General features: G+C 39.3%; 1 protein-coding gene and 1 long non-coding RNA gene across 2 annotated transcripts in view; both read right to left on the bottom strand.

The window, feature by feature from the left end:
* Window positions 1-17,963, bottom strand: part of LOC127944734 (uncharacterized) — a 28,373-nt gene that overhangs the window by 2,690 nt on the left and 7,720 nt on the right. The gene's annotated exons all lie outside the window — the stretch shown is intronic.
* On the bottom strand, window positions 14,788-17,451 carry LOC127944709 (protein snail homolog Sna). The gene is made up of 3 exons (XM_052540905.1): window positions 17,203-17,451; window positions 16,185-16,730; window positions 14,788-15,841 (listed from the first exon to the last, which is right to left on the bottom strand). The coding sequence occupies exons 1-3, from the start codon at window positions 17,276-17,278 to the stop codon at window positions 15,660-15,662; spliced, it is 804 nt and encodes a 267-aa protein (XP_052396865.1). The 5' UTR covers window positions 17,279-17,451; the 3' UTR covers window positions 14,788-15,659.

Below are 17,963 nucleotides of genomic sequence, written 5' to 3'. Positions count from 1 at the left end.
AAAAGTCAATGTATCTGTGCAAGCCTTACAGTACATTTACATTGTAATCCCATTTCATGCATATGAGGGTGTGTAAAACAGGAACACCTTTTTTTAACTTTCAAAAATTTAGTTCCTAGCATTTTTCTACCTTCTAAAGAGTATTTGATACCTCTATAAACCCATGTCATACATTGGATATAAAACATCAGCCAAGTGTCGTCTGTGTTCAGATGCTGCTAGAGCTTTCTTCAGTAGGCTACTGGTGTTTCTGAACTGTTTTTCAATTAATTTTAATCAGTTGACGTTCTTTGAGGACAAAACTGAAGATGAAATGTAAGGAACACTGTTTCCGGGTCTAAGTCTCTACTCATTTCAGTTGAGCATGTTATCTCAGCAGTCATTTATAAGCACAGTTTTTTTTTTCATACTGTATCTCATATTTAAGCCAAGTCTTTAAAAATATGCAATGTTCACTACAGTCTCAACTTGGCTCATGGCGTCCCAGACACTAGTATTTTGACTATTCAGAAAAGATAAATCACTGTCTGGTCATCTGAGATCTCAGTGTGGAGATAAACATTAGGATTGCATGTCTTTCTTCCACAATGAAGAAGATATTTAGAAAGATGTTTGTTTCATTGCATACAATTGCATTTTTAAAAATTCCAGTATTGACTGGTCCCCAACTTTTAAAAAGTGATCTTAATTTGTATTTTGCATAAGACAGTCGTATGTTTTTCGAGTAAATGTGCCCAAATACTGTATTTTGTCTCTCTGTGTTTGTTGCTCTTCGTCTCTCTTATTTTCTTTGTTCTAAATTTAGTTTTCTTCAGGAAGTGTTCAGGAGCAGGCTCCTCCTCTGTAATGCTGTGGCACGGGCTCAACAAACCCCACACAAAGTATCTGTTTCTCTTTTAGGGGCCACTTGCCTGCTAGTATTTTTATAATCTCCCTCTTTGCTGAACTGTTGCTCTTCTCCTGGCGCCAGTGCTCTCTGACCCCCGTCCCACAGCCCCATGCGTCCCTTGACTCCTGGGTGGATAATTGAGAGCAGCTGTTGCAAGGTGCCTTACCCAGCAGCCCCTGCACTTGCCGTTTTTGCCAGACTGCTCTCTTCAGATCTGCTGGTCTCCTCCCTAAACTGCATGTCTTCTCCATCAATCTCTCTGATGGACTGATTACCCTAATCTTAGCCTCTCAATCTATCTCTCTTTCTCTCCTTCTATTGGGTGCTTGACATTTAACAGGCACTTTTTTAACCCAGAGAGACTTAAAGTACACTAATAGCAGAAACAGACCCCCAGGGACCATGGGGATACGTGATTGGCTCGAGGGCACATTGGTTCACAATTGTAAAGTCCTTCAAAAAATAAAATGGTACATTTCCAAAAAATGATCATGAAATGTTTTCTTTTTAAAAGTTTATGTCGCTAAACAAATGCTTTAAAATAGGTTTAAATCTTATAAAAAAAGCGCAGCCAAACATGAATTCCTATTATTGAATATTGTATGTTACTGTATGTGTGTTATGTAACTTTAAATTGACATACTATCTTGGACTATAATGCAAATGCAATATTTTGAACAAAAACTATACATTGTCTTATTTGAGTCCTAATATGTTGAAATTTACAAATAATAAATATTTCCCTTTCAGAAACCCCAAACTTATGGATCTAAAAGATTTCATTGCATCTAAGGACTTCGTTTTATTTCTCATCACTATCTATGCAAAAAAGAAAAGAAAGAAAAGAAAAGAAAAGAAAAGAAAAGAAAAGAAGATATTTAATAATATTCATAAGAAGATATTTAAGCATTCTCAATTGTGTGGTTACTGGAGCTGAATGTCACATTTAATTGAAAGGATTTTTTTCTTTTTTTTTATTGAATGATTTCACCTCCATCCCAGCTAACAGAATTCCCCTAGACACACATTCCCTTCAGCAGTCGTCTCCGTGCCATAAAAGCATTCACAGTCAGAGCTCCTCGTCCCGAGGCTAGAAGATCCCACCCTGATGAAGGAGCTCTTCACACCCAGCAGCACACATATCTCTCTGATGACGTTCTCTCAGTTCATTCTGGCAGTTTCCAGTCTGATCGCTCATTTTACACTCTTGCAAAATATTGGCTACAATGTATAAAAACTATATATATATATATATATATATATATATATATATATATATATATATATATATATATATATATATATATATATATATATATATATATATATATATGTATTTTTTTCTGTAGATGTTAGGTTTAGGGGGATAGAAGATACAGGACATATAAAATCATGTTTTTAAAAAAAATGAGTGTGTGTGAGTGTGTGTGTGTGTTTCATTCAGTCATTGGGGGGTCACAGCCTCTCTGGCTCCACAACCTCATGAATGGAGTGAAAGGAGAGAGAGAGAGAGAGAGAGAGAGAGAGAGAGCATTTTCACTCCTCTTTATGTGTTGTTGAGGTGTGTTATTCAACAGCATGTCTCTTTTCCTATGTTTGGTTTTCTGAAAAAAAAAAAAATCTCATTATAGCACTGCTTAGAAATCTAGTTATGTGGTGTGCTGTAAACAATACATGGGAGGTCTTTATAACAGTTCCCTCGCTCTCCCTTCTATAAATGTGTCTTTCCGAACACCTGTTGAGGCATGATGGTCCTTAAACCACACTGGTGTGTGTGTGTGTGTGTGTGTGTGTGTGTGTGTGTGTGTGTGTGTGCGTGTGTGTGTGTGTGTGTGTGTGTGTGTGTGTGTGTGTGTGTGTGTGGAAGGGAAGATGAGGTGTGGGGAACTTTAGAAGACAATAACTTCTTGATTGTTACTACACTTGTCTCCCACCCCTCTCTGTCTCTCTCTCTCACACACACACACACAGCTCTTTGAAATGAAAAGCTGAGCATGCATAAGCTAATTAGCCGTTTGCTGCTCATTTAGCACCTCAGTGAAAGACTGTATTTGGTCTGTTAACAATGCTGTGGAAATCAGTAATGCTAACAAGCTAAACAACATGAGACACACTACATTAACACGTGAACATCTTCATGTTGTCCCAAAGAAAATGTTATTTAAACTCACAGTGTTTGTATGTTTGTTGTAATAATACAGTTTCTATAACAGTTGTTCAGAAATACCTTTTTATAACACTTTAGTGCACTTATAACAGAAATCATGTATTTTAAAAGAATATACTTATTTGTGGACTGAATGTAATGTTTAATTGCATGTTATTAGCAATCAAATGAAATGTATTATAGTTTAAATATATATTGAATGCAATCATCTGATTTTAAGTTTGCTTTTAAATAGGAATTGTTTAAATATAATTTCATATTTTTTTATTTTGTTTTTTAAATATAGTTAAAGTGTACTGCTAAATGTACTGACAAACATTTATGGTAAACTAAAATGTACTTTAATGTTGTTTTTATTAAAACCTGTAGTAAGTTTTTTATATTTTATAGATTTTAAAGGGATAGTTAACCCAAAAATGAAAATTGCCCCATGATTTACTCACTTTCAAGCCATCCTAAGTGTATATGACTTTCTTCTTTCAGACAAATACAATCTGAGTTATATTAAATAATGTCCAGGCTAATCTAATCTTTATAATGGGAGTGGATGGAAGCCCAAAATTTTAAGTCCAAATAATTGCACCCGTCCATTATAAAAGAAGTCCACATGGCTCTGGTGGCTTAAAAGGCCTTCTGAAGCGACGTGGTGTGTTTGTGTAAGAAAAATATCCATTTTTACAACTTTATAAACCTTGAATTTCAAGCTTCCACTAAATGTCATACGTTCGTTCATGAGACAGCAGCGTACACAAGTGCACATTCAATACAGTTAAGCAGACTTCTTTCCCCTAGTGTTTAGCCTGTTCAGGCTAATATTATTTATTATAACCTTCAACAGGGTGAACAAAGAGCTAAAGTTATTTTGATATGTTTTCTCTTCTATTCAAGTTTTACTAACATGTCAGTTTAGGCATGCTTTATCAAACCAAATATATTTGATTGTCACCTATGATGATGTGATTTCCAGGAGGATGTTTTCATTAAAAACTTGCTTTGTCAGTCAAAGGCTTATTACAAAAGACGAAAAGAGTGAAATTGAGGACACAAAAAAGTAATAAATAGATTTCCATCAGTATTAAAAAAAAAAAAAGATTTAGTTTGAAACATGTAAATGAGAAAGAGAAATTAAGAAACACAAGCAACATTTCAAAACAAATTGCAAGTTTTTCTCCCTCCCAGCCCCCCATTTTGGGAAAACATCCACTCAAACCAAAGTAGTGAAATTATTTATAACTTACTGAAATGACTAGCCTATGTTCACTTAATTGTGAAATTGTGTTAAAAGAAAACAAACTAATATATTTTCCATATTTGTTATGTTTATTGAGGACCCTGACGGTTGACTTTCATTTATAAATTGTCTTCAGTGGCGTCTCTCAGCAGTGGGACGGATGTAAGCACATCTGGAAAGACTTACGTGCTGGAGGCGGGGGTCTCTGGAGCCGGACCAAACCACTGCTGCAGTGTGTGTGTGTGTGTGTGTGTGTGTGTGTGTGTGTGTGTGTGTGTGTGTGTGAGTGTGTGTGTGAATTCTCTCTGTTTTCTCTGTAGGGGGGAGTTTTTCTCAAATCCCCCAAAAGCTAGTTTAAATTAATGACTTCAGCGTGAGTGTGTGTGCCCATATGCAGAAAATAGAGACTGTATTGATAAAACCTCACTCTCCTTAATGTTCTCTCATGTGGTTTTTAAGATTCATACCCGGACACCATTAGCATAGCCAATTTTAGATAATTAGCACTTTTTTCTTTTCAGTCTCTCAGGCTGGTCCTTGCAGTTCATGGTAATATTTATACATTTTAATACAAGGTATTTTGTTTGGTAATCAAATTGGGTACCATGCCATGTTGATGTGCAATGTAACATCTGGGTCCCGACGCAAAACCATTGGAGAACAACCTCAGACACACACAGAATATCTCCTTCCAACAAATACACACTGCACAATATATATCTAATATACAGTAACACACAGTTTTTATAATGCAGAGCCACACATGCTGTGCTCAGATCTCTCCTCTGGGCTAGAAAGCCTCTAATACATGTGTGCTTGCTTTGGCTCACTTCGTGGTCTGGCTCACAGGGCATTTTAAGATTTCAGCCCTCATAAATCAATTGCACATGAAGTCCTCGAAAGAAAATAAAGAGCCACTTAAGGACAAAATACAATGATTCTCCCTGTAACTCCACTGTGCTTTTCTTAATATCTGTGTGTACCTAATTATTGGTGTCCAAACAAGTGTTTGCATTGTTCATAATGTTATAGAAATGTTAGAACATATATAAGTTAAAATAACCAAACAAAGTACTTTGTATTTTCAAGCAATAAATAAAAATAAATAAAAATCATGCAAAAACCATTGTAAGGTTTTAAAAAGTAAAACGATCCTCAGAATGACCGTATTGTGACACTGTGGTTGTTAGATGTTACTGGATCAGATTCACAGGAGATTCTCTACACCTGTGATTACTCTGCTACACCTGTGTGACCCTGAGAGGAAATGATTTCATGCATCCACTTAAAACATCCACTACACAGCCACTTTTGATTTGAAATATTTTGTAATATTTTATCTTACTTGCTGTTATTAAGCCTCTCATATAAAAAACACACACACAACTTGACCCCAAATAATTAGTTAATTACAGAATGATCTCAAATCTCCCTTTTCTGTCCAAGATACTAGAAAAGGTAGTATCCTCCTAGTATCCAGTATTCCTTCTTAGAGGAATTTCCAGTCAGGATTTAGACCGTTTCAACACTATTGGCAACAACATTCTTTTGAATAGACTAGAAAATTTTGCTGGCATTAATGGAAGTGTCATATCGATCACAAGTGCAGTATGGAGTACCTCAAGGCTCAGTACTAGGGCCGCTACTCTTCACGCTTTATATGTTACCCTTGGGAGATATCATCAGGAAACATGGTGTTAGCTTTCACTGTTATGCTGATAACACTCACCTCTATATTATTTTGCATCCCTGCTTAACAAATAACATTTTGAGTATTACTTATAAACCCCTGAATGGCACCTCAGTTTTTGAAAGAGTTCTTGTTACTTTATAATCCTCTGTGTTCGCTGCGTTCTCAAAATTCTGTCAATTTGATAATACTAGAATATCAAAATCAACTGCTGGCGGCAGATCCTTTTCCTATTTGGCGCCTAAACTCTGGAATAACCTACCTAACATTGTTCGGGAGGCAGACACACTCTTGTTGTTTAAATCTAGATTAAAGACCCATCTCTTTAACCTGGCATACACATAACACAATATACTTGCTACATCATTAGAAGAATGGCATCTACGCTAATATTAGACTAATATTATGTTATTTTTCTTAGCCACCAGATCCAGTCTGATCTGACTTTGGTGGTTTCGTCTGATCAGAGGAGAACTGCCCCCCCCCCCGATATTTTCGACTTGATTGCACAGATACTATTTAAATTGAGCTGAGCTGAATGATGACATCACCGAATTCAATGATGGACTGCCTTTAATTGAAAATTATGTGTTTATTATTGTCATTTTGAATTGTTGACACTACTTTCCTATTTAATACTGTAATGTGCTTTGTGACACAATCTGTATTGTTAAAAGCACTGTATAAATAAAGGTGACTTGACTTGACTTACTCCAGTATATGTCTGTGTTGATTTTTCCCTTTACTTCACTTTATTGTAGAAAAGCAATTTTTCACCTATATACCAAAAGTTTGGGGTTAGTAAGGTTTTTTTTATAATATTTTATAATAGTGATACTTTTATTTAGCAAGGATGCATTAAATTATACAGAAAGACATTTTTAATGTTTGTTTTATTAACTTTCCATTCATCTAAGAATCCTGAAAAAAAACTGTTTCATGATTTCCTCAAAAATATGAAGCAGCACAATTGTTTTCACTATTGATATAAATTTTTTATTGAGCAAATCAGCATATCAGAATGATTTCGGAAGGATCATGTGACACTGAAGACTGGAGTAATCATGCTGGAAATTCTGCAATAAATTGCATTTTACTTTAGATTCACATAGAAAATGGTTATTTTAAATTTTATATTATATACACAGTAGTGTATTTACACATCCACCTCACTGGATTTGTGATAGCAATGCCCGTGTGGTGAATTATTCATTCATTTGAGATTATTCTTTTTAATGAATCTGTCTGTCACCATTCTGACTGATTAATTTCACAAATCAAATATGAATCAAAATTACAGGAGAAGCTCCCTGACAATGCACAATGAGTTTGCAATGGGATATTGGGTATAGTACAGTCATGTAAGTTTCAAATGTTTTTTGTTTTTTATTATTATTATATTATTTAAATATATTAATATTTTAATGCAATGTGCAATGCTAATGAAGTAGTTTGGAATAAGATTTAAGTACTTTAGTCTGGAAAACTGTCTAAAAGTCAACACACCATGGATTGAGCACAAGAATGAGGTTGTTTGATTCATGCACCTCCACACATACCTGTGTGACTCGCCCCCCTGCAGCAGGACGGGGAGGTGGGGGCAGGAGGAGTGCTGTTGTTTTGGCTCCACAGGCTGCTCAGGTGGACTGATATCTAGAATTACACAGTGACAGCTGCGGAGAGCTTTCAGCAGACCTCAAACCAAGCTGGCAGGTCACTGTCTGTCACAGCTCACTGATCTCTCTGTGTTTCCATGTATTAGAAATACTCTGAATCAATCAGAGTTCGATGTTGGTGTGTTTGTAACCCTTGTGAAAAAGAAGTGCTTAATTCAATAGAAAGTGCACTTGTATTGTACTTACAATAATTAAAATTATATTGTTTTTCATACTTGGCAATCACATAATGTAAATTACATAAAAAACCACTTAAAGTGTACTTAAATAGAGTTCACTTTCATGGCACACTTAAGTACTTTTTTCATTTCTGTTTGAAAAGAAAAATCAAATGTTTACAGTGCTACATTTTACATCAGTTTAATACTCTTTAAAATGCTTAAAAAGTAGTACATTTAGAGAATTAAACCGACACAGCAGTGAACAAGCTAACAGCAACTCATTATAGGATCTGTAGTACATCATCAATGTTTTATCCACATTAAATGATCTTAAAGAGTAAAAGACGATTCAGTCTTTGCACCGAGAGTGTTTCTATGATCTCTTAACGTTCTGTCTAGATGTCTTAAACAGAATTGTGTGTGTCTCTGTCTTATGTAACCAGAATCTGTAGTCATAGTCAGGAGACAGGTGTGGACCCACCTGACCAGATCCAGGGGTCACAGGCACCTTCTGTCTCGCCTCCATCCACCTGTGTGTGCCTTCTGTGCTGGGACCTCCAGCTCTCTAAACACTCACACCCAAGAGAGACTGCTGCTCACAGCAAAGCTCAAAGAAACTCTCTTAAAAACTTGAAATAAATATATGAAGCTATAACATTATTTTAGCATAGCACAAGGCAGATAACTTAATCTTGGAAGAAACTGGTGAGAAATATTTGATTACAGCCCTTCTGTAAGTAAATGTGGAAAATCATCAAGACGTATAATTTCAATATGTCAAATCTGACCACAATGGGATCATGAATATTGCTTCTTTAGATCTTTACAACACTAAGAATATTATTTTTAGACGTCTTCTGGAACTGACATACATGAGAAGCAGGAGACTTATATTGTTTTTGCCTTTATTAGATAGGATGAAGAGAGTCGGGAAGCACTGGGATACAGAATCAGGAAAGGACCAGGACTCAAAATGAGGACTTCTGAAGCACTTCTGCAACATATGTAAGAGCACCCTCCACCGTCCCAAATAGCACCCTAACCCCTCACGGTCTTCCTCCAAGTCCATCCTTTCAGCCTTTCGTGCTGCACAGAGGCCACAGAAGGGCTTGTGGGGAACCTAAAATGAGAAATGGACAGTTTTACAGGCACTTCAGTACACTTTGTCTAGTCCGACATTTACCCCATGTGGATATCAAAATGCGTAATCTGTAAGTTTCTATTTATAGCTCTAAAAAGAGGTGACTCCGCATGTGTGTGTGTATAATTACGTTTTTCCATATGCTCCAATGAAACTTGTAATCTCATCAGTACCTTGAACCGATCAGTTCTGCATATGCTTTTTGGAAAAGGAATATAATATGCTGGCATACGTCACGGTAAGAAGACACTTAAAAAATGCACACACTCACAGACAAATGAATAATGACTTATGAACGTACCGAGCGGTCGTGAGATGAAGAGATCTACAAAGGCAGCCGGAGGGTGTGTATTTCAGGCAGGTGCAATTATATATCTGGAGGCTTTCTTAAGGACACAAGTGAAAAGGCCAACAAGTGTGTACGTGTGTGTGTGTGAGTGTGTGTGTGTGTGTGTGTCTCCTTCACCTCTGCCTCACACAAGTGGCAGAACAAAAGAGTTGTAAAGTGCTGCAGGACTCAAGGCAGAACAAAAGTGCACCTTGCACCTTTCAAATCATCCAAAGTACCTCCTGAGGCCCCAAATACCTGCGGCGCAGTCAGAGACACTGCAGGTGTTTTCTCTGTTACTGCAGGTGCAGCACACGGTGAGAGACACACCCTCCGTCTCACAGTACAAAACACAGAAAAACAGCTTCATTATAGTGTATGCATGGAAGCGGTCTGTGAAATACAGACTTAATGCCACAGACATGTATGAAATCATGCAGCTTGTTGACATGTTCAGGTGACCGTCTACTTTATTTACATCTGGTGGATAGAAAATCCAGCAGACTTACATTAAAGGAGGGACCCAAGCCATATCAAGACCCCAACAGAAAGACCAACAAAGGTTGAAAAGCACAAGGTTGAAAAGACGTGCCGACAGAGAAGATTCTGAGAAGTGAAGCCACACTTGCTTCATTTTTGTCGGTCAGGTAAGAAAATGAATCATTGTGCAGTCTTCTCTCAGAGGTAACAGCAATGTTAAGAGTACCTAAAAAATACTGAATGCACTTTTAACTTTAGATCTATAGATAATGCTATAAGACAAATTTCACAATGATTTGACTATTGATTATGTATGTTCACCTGTATCTAAACTTTTAGGAAATACTAATGAACGTACATGACTTTTCAGTCTTCTGTAAATTCTTCACCTCTTTCCTTACCATCAGATTTTCTCTCTCTCTCCTCTCCTTTCTCATGTTGTTACACATACATCTAATTTCCTGCGCTCTCTTCAGTCTCCCTGTAATTGTGAAAGTGACACAATGTGTTTGGCTCTTGCAGAGATCCTTATACTGGGCCTCAAGCCGTGAACACCAGGCTTCAGCACACCACTGTTGTATAACAGCTGTTTTTCTCTACTCAAGGTCGCTTAAATCATAAACTGTGAGACCACCAGACTTACAGCCTGTCCCCTCAACTCACATGCTGATTACTAATGAAAAGGTGTCTCCAATCCTGCTCCAGGAGGGCCAACTTCCAGAGTTAAGCCCCAAAACCTATTAAACACATTTGAACCAGTTAGACACAGTCTTTGGGATCACTAGAAGCATCCAGGCTGGTGTGTTAAAGCTAGTGACCCTCCAGAAGCAGGAATGGGCATCCCTGTGACAAAGGAATGAATACTAAACACTAAAACAGGGGGAGCCAAACCTCCTGGGGGGCTACCTTCATGCAGAGTTTAGCTCCAGCCCTAATCAACTCACCAAACACCATTAAGGTGTGTTAGATCAGGGCTGGAACTGAAGTTTAGGGCTGTGTTCTGAGTCAATGAGATTGCGATAGTGATGGAAGGGAGTAACAAATTAAGTGGAGGTCAGCACCGTCAGGGGGGTGTTCATTTCGGGATTCAACCCTGCTCCAAGTGTTCCTGGAGGTCTTAATTAGCTGGTGTGTTTGCCAGGTTGGAGCTAAGCTTTGCAGAAAGGGAGATCTCCAGGAACAGGTCCAGATGAATGCTGTGAAGACCTGCTAAGTTTTTTTGAAGGAAGTAAAACCCTTTGTCTTTAGACCCGTTTCTTGGCTTTACGGCTCTATTAATGAACTGATGACTTGAGTCGGGTGTGGGAGAAGACATGTTGGGGGGCTCCAGAAATGTGTTTGTGAAGCATTTGGGAAATGAATCGAAGGATCTGATGGTCAAGACTTGGATTGGGTTTAATAAGTATGATATTCGAATTTTTACCACATTGGAATAGCTCAATATGGCAAGACAAACCTCAAACATCGACTAGCATCAAACCTCAGGAGTTCTAGCATGTCATGTGACCAAACAGCATGACGTTTCTGCCGCTATATTTGACGTAATGTTGTAGTGTCTGGTGATGTAGCTGGAAGATAGTAGTTTACTTGTATGGATTAATTTCACAATTAATTGTTTGGAACAGAAAAGTTTTGGATCCTATTGTCTTGAAAGTTTGGATGCTCAGACATTTTTCTTTTTGGTTCTACTGAAGAAATAAGTCATATGGGTTTGAAATGACATGAGGGTGACTAAATACTGACAGAAAGGCACATGCTAGAACATGTTCAATATGAGAGGGAACGTTTGAGGAAACAGAGCCAGAATAGGAATAAGACCAATGACATGGAAGGGGCAGCGGTGGCTTGAATTGCATCTGGAAAAGAAAGAAAGTTGGAGAAAGTATTTGGGTAATCCCCACACAAGAGCACGGTCACCCATTACTCTGTTAGTAATCCAAACCATCATAACAGCTCCTGGCTCAAACATGATCCCTATGACTCAGCTCTCTCAACCACTACCTCAAACATGAAAAGACACGAACATCACTGCTCAGATATGCCCTTTTAAAGTCCGTTAAAGCCACCGCCAAACACAGAGACTAGAGCCAGGCCAAAGGCCCTCGCACTGAATATCCCAGTCCAAACAAACACCAGTTGTCAAATGTAAAACTGATCTCATAGCTGTGTAAATGTCCAAACAAATTTACATGAGAATATTAGAGAATTACCACAAAGAAGGGATAGATCAACCAAAAATGTAAATTCAGTCTTTCTCAGCACTCCAAACATGTATGAAAGTGTGTCCGAAAACATATTATCATGTCTTGCTCTTTTGAAGAAAAAAGCATGTCATTCAGCCCATTTTCTGATCTCAAATACAGAGGTCTCAACTACAAGGTTATCCTACATTTAAATAATCAAGCCCAGACACACTGAGGCAGGATTGATGTCAATCGTTTTCAATATTATCAACGTCTGAGGACTGTCTGTCTTGGATGTCTAAAATGACGGGTGAAAGACCTAAAACGGAAACTGTACCCCACACAAAGCTGTCACGTGATTTGGTATAAAGCGTATGAACCATATGGACCACTTTATGATACGTTTATGGTGCTTTCTGGACCACCCAGAGCTCCACGGAAATGTTTTCTAATCTCCATTTTTGTTTCATGGAAAGTCATGTGGTTTTGGAACTACATCAGGATGAGTAAATAATGACAGGACTTTTATTTTTGGCCAAACTATCTTTCAGCTCTCTTTCTAGCAGGACACTTCTCTCTAGCCTGATGCTTCAGATGTGTTTTATCAGTGCTGCAGTGTTTATATGTGACCGACAAGTAGTTTCCTGTGTCCGATGGGCTCCTTCAGCCCAGAGAGAGGAAAGGAGGGAACCAAAGTCAGATTAAACTAGGTCAACAATAGGGATAAGGGATTTTTCTAAATATGAAACAATTCTGCAAAAAAAATCTATGATTTCCACATAAATGCGGTCTTCGTGCTCTCCATGCTGTGAAAGACATATAATATATGCAGCTGAAGTGATCTCAGATATGTTTGTTCCAGCAGGGGAAAAATAAAGAGGAGACAGCAACTCAAACCACACTGCACCCACGTCAATTACAGACACATTATCTCACCCCCTCGCAGGTACTAGGGAACATTTTTTGACTTTACGGGACATTTTTGCAGATTTGTGCCGCTTTGAGGGTTGAAAGACGATTACATCACCCTGACATCCATCCAGCCGCCCACACACAGTTGTCATCTCTGTGTGAACATGACTCCGTGGGTTTGAGGGGACGCTCAATCCTCCATGTCTACTGTGTCTGACTTTATGTCTCCAGTTTAGGCCAACCACATCAAAACCAAAAGCCTAAATGACTTTCGGCTACTGAACACCAGTCATATCTGACCATGTGGGCCCACATACACCCAAACAAGCACATATTGCAGTTTCTCAGTTTGCTATTTAAATGACACAGTATCAAAACTACCGTTAATGAGTAATTTAACAGAAATGTACAACTGAAAATAATTTTGCTCATACCTTAGTTAAAAGAAAAAAAACTATTCTATATATGTATTGCATATTTTACAGCAGTTTGTATTATATTATAGCAGTCTTTATTTTGAATGAGCTTTGTGTTTATATTATGTTCCAAGTGGTAGAGCATTGTGTTAGCAACGCAAGGTTGTGGGATCAATTCCCAGGGAACAAATGTTAGGTAAAAAATGTTAGCCTGTATGCACTGTAAGTCGCTTCGAACAAAAGGGTCTGCTTAATGCATGCATTTAATTTAAAGTACAGAGCCCCAAACATGACGTGGAAGAAAAAATATATATATTGTGGCCTCGAAGTAAGAATATTGTTTTAATCAAGCCATAATTTGGCTAAAACAAAGGTAACACTTGTCAGCATTAAACTAAGATGAGGGTATGGAAAAGTTCAATTTAAAAACATTAAAAAGGTAATTTGTGCCCGACATGTAGCTTTTTCTCCAAACATGTCACGCATTTGGGCTCTGTAATTTAGGAATAAAGCATTTTTACTGGTCACAGATACTGAAAATAGAGCTGAAGTTGCGTTGAGCCTGTAATATTTCTTTAAGCATGCCCTCCCCCCTACAGCTAGCTTCTCCCACCAAAATCCCACAGCTTTGAGCCTCCAAATCAGCAGAGGAAGTGCATCGTTACTCTAGCAAGACTGGTTGGCGTCAGCGCGGGTCACAAGGGCTTTGTGGATTCAGCTTCCTAGAGAAAGGGTGAGCTGCGGAGGAGGTCCACAAAACCTAAAACCTAAAACTCTGGCTGCATTGGAAGCACAGATTGTTGGCATTTCCCACATTTATTAAATGTCCCCTCGGGGAGGCGTATCTATCTGTTTGACAGATTGAGGTTTGGAGCTAAGAGCTGGATCCACTGGTCTTAATGGTGCGGACTGGCCCACTTCTCTTCTGCCTCGCTTTTGGTCTTTTTCCACCTCTCAGATGCAAACATTTGTTGGCCATGTGTCAGCTAAACGGAGTTAGCATTGTATTAGCATTAAGCTAAGCAGAAAAGGTGTGTGCAGGTGTTCTGACCATACCTCAAAATATTAGACGGCTACTAGACAGACACCACCATATCAATTCATAGACCCTTGGGTGTAAATTCATGCATTCAAGGAATAATTTGCATTTCTTTTTTTAATAATCTTTAAAAATTCTGCAAGCTTGTGTTCATTTAAGAGCATAACTCGCGATATTTGATGCCAGACATGGAGTGATGCAGCCTGTTTGAATGTGCTCAAGCATGAATTATATTTAAGAAAGATTTTCTCTCTTATCCTGTGTGTCACATAAATCCACCTACGCACTTCTGAATATGTGTACAGAATGCTTCTTGAATGTAAACAAGCAGTGAGGACATTCTACTAAACATCTCCTTTTTTGTTTACCATGAAAGATATAATGGTTTGTAATGACATGAGGTTGGGTAAATGTATGCAGAATATTTAATTATGGGTGAACGGTCGACATTTCATAAAAACACAAATTAGACACTTCTGTTAAACAAAGAACATAAATTACTTTATTGAAAAATAGCAAGTGGAAATACACTAAAACATCTTTGCTCAAAAAAAAACATTGCATAGGATTTGGTTTGTGTTATACGTACAATATAAACAACATGGTGACAGGTAGCTTCATATATCATTGTGGCTTTGAAAAAAATGTGTTCAAAGATGACCAGATGATAAAGGCTTCACGGAAGACCTTTCTCAAATGAGAGCCTGCGAATTCCCTTCAGTTCAGTTGAACTGGAGCGAACTTTGTACACAACTTCTAAAACCAAATGACTCTTTTTTTGTGTGCTTTTGACACCTTTTTCAGTGTTTAAGAAGATAAAAACATCCAGGAGATGCCGAACGATGGAGTACCTTGAAGCTCCGATTACAGAGTCAAATTCCAGAGTCTAATTGAACTTCTTATTAAAACAGCTCTTTGGTGTGCTTTTCCGCCATCAGTCTAGAGACATGGCTAATGCATTTGTCAACAGGCCTGCGCTGCAACAGCTGTCCCAATACTTCCCTGCACGCCTGTGGAGATCTTGGTGAGAGATGACCTCTCACCACACATGCTTTATAGCAGCTGCCCCCTCACAGTCCCGGACCAGCCGGCACCAAGGTGCATCTTGGGAATCCACCGAGAGCCAGTCTGTGGGCCCCCCTCCCACGACAGGAATCTGTGTGTGATGTGTGTAAGACTAACACTAGTAAATAACATCACCACTCCTCTGGCTTGTGGAAGCAAAGATAAGGCCCTTTGTGCTTCAAAAACAGCATCGATACATTTTCTACGAATCCAGGCATTCACGTATGGCTTAAACCCGTCCCAGCTCAACAGTGAGAGGGGGCAAGCAGCGGTCTGGTCCTCTAGGCAGACGCACAGCAGCTGGAGAGCGTGTGTTTGTGCAGGAGGGACATGCGGCTGAAGGTACGAGAGCACGCTCCACACTGGTACTTCTTCACTTCGGAGTGGGTCTGCAAGTGAGCGCGCAGGTTCGAGCGGTCCGCAAACGCACGGTTACAGTGGGGGCATGAGAAGGGGCGTTCACCTTAAAACAGAGAGGAAGAATTTTGTTTTTAATATACACATATATATATGCAACCTCTATAGTTTCTACAAGAAAAGGTGAACCTTCAAAACTTGTGCCACTTTGGGTGTTTTCGCTTTAAAGAGCTCATCCCTAGGTTTCTATAATATTCTTGTCTCTAGATTTTGGGAGTCCTTTATTCAGAAAGTCAAGGTTTTACTTGGTTAACCCACTGCTTGTAGATGTGCCAGCCAAGCAACAGCCATTGACAACAATGGGAATGCTACAGATAAGTTTAATTCTTCAAAGTTAAGGGTTGACTTTGCACGCACCACTAACAGCCTCAATGCATCAGCTCACTCACCGGTGTGTGTACGGATGTGTCCTCGCAGTAACCAGGGTCTGGAGAAGGCCTTTCCACACGTGGTGCACACACAGGGGAGCGTGTGGGAGCGGATGTGCATCTTGAGCGCACCCAGACTGCTGTACTCTTTGGGACAGTGCTTGCAGTGGAAGGCCGCTCTGGTGCTTGTGCTGGTGGCTCCTGCAGCAGTAGTGAGCGTCTGTGGGCCGGCGGTGCAGTGTGTGAGCTGATGGAGAGACAGCACGGCCGGGCTGCTGCAGGTCTTGCCACAGTGGGCGCACTGGAAGCGGTCGGCGGGGTCTGGGCTGGGAGGGTCAGATGTACGGCAGTCGTCCTCTTCTCCACTGCTGCTGGAGCTGGACTGAGAGCTCAGGTCCAGAGGCCCGGGAGGAGAGGGGGTGCTGGGTGACACCGCTGTGAAGGTAAGGGGTAAGGCACTGGTGGTCCACACGAGCATGGAGGGATAGGTGGGCACCACAGAAGCACCTTCTCTAGTGGGGAAGACATCCAGGGGGAAGCATTGTGGGAAGACAGCATAGCGTTGGTCTGAGGAGAGAAAAGGTGCACGTTTAGATGTTTGCTGGACTAAATGGTTTAGTTTGTTGAGGTAGCACTTTCTTGTTTGTATACTCTCCAGCTTTTCAAACACGGACTTTATTTGGTTAGCAACCACAGAATATCTGCTGCATTATTATCTGCTCTGACTTACGTTTTGAGCTTTTTTAATCAGATTAAATGATTGTGAAATATTACAGCTGAAGCATTTCAGCAGTTAGATAAACTTCACATCCTGCAGTTCGTGCAGATACCGTGGTGAAAAAAAAATCTAATTCAAAAAATATATTTATATTAAAAATACCTTGAGTATTTAAAATATGATAATAAAAAAATAACGTTTTTATGTTATGGTGCAGGATGTTGTGACAACTTTGCGTGAGGTTTCGGCTCATCATAAACCGTTTTAATTCACATACTGATATGGCATAAAATAACAAAAAGCTGTTAAAGGCACACTCACCAGTTTGACCCTCCAGTTCACTGTAGTTTGGCTTCTTGTTGGAGAAATATTTCTTGACAAGAAATGAACGTGGCATTTTGCAATGATCCTCCTCAAACTTCAGCGCAAGTTTTCGAGCAGCTCTAGATTGAGATCCTGTAAAGCTTCAGTGTGAATCCCTTCAGAGTCGGAGTCTGCTTCGGATGCTCAGAGCGGACGGAGAAGCTCTGAGGAAGTTCCTCGTGAACTATTGCCATTCAGCCCACACTGCTCTCTTCATATGGGGCTGGGCTGAGGAAGGGGGCGGGGCTCGAGCTCCATCCACGCCCTGCAGAACACCCCCCTGACGGAGCCGGCCTCCTGCAGGTGCCCCACGGGGAACACGCTCTACACTTAACTTGTGTTTAGAAAAATACAAATAAATAAAAAATAAAAAACGTTGATGAGTTGTTGTAAAACAACGGGTAAATTCTATATGACCGAGCTGCGTTGTAATGAGCAGCGTAAAATGTCGTGCAGAATAAGTGGTGGTTGTGGAATCAGTTTTATTATAAATACGTTTGTAAAACTATTATTTGAACATTGCAGTTTTCTTACTTTACTGATGACTTTATGTCTTAATGTTCACATAAATAATAATGACTTAATGCAGGTGACTAAATTTCAGCTTAAAGACACGAAAAATGCACTGCAACAAAGGTATAAAATGAATATGTTTTTTAATTGAACACGATGTGGGGTAACATGTCACAGTGGAACCTGCCATCAGCTAAACGTTTATG

The sequence above is a fragment of the Carassius gibelio genome, chromosome A23 (genome assembly GCF_023724105.1).
Source record: "Carassius gibelio isolate Cgi1373 ecotype wild population from Czech Republic chromosome A23, carGib1.2-hapl.c, whole genome shotgun sequence".
NCBI lineage: Eukaryota > Metazoa > Chordata > Actinopteri > Cypriniformes > Cyprinidae > Carassius > Carassius gibelio.
The sequence above is the reverse complement of the archived record's forward strand: the minus strand, read 5'-3'. Positions and strand labels throughout refer to the sequence as shown.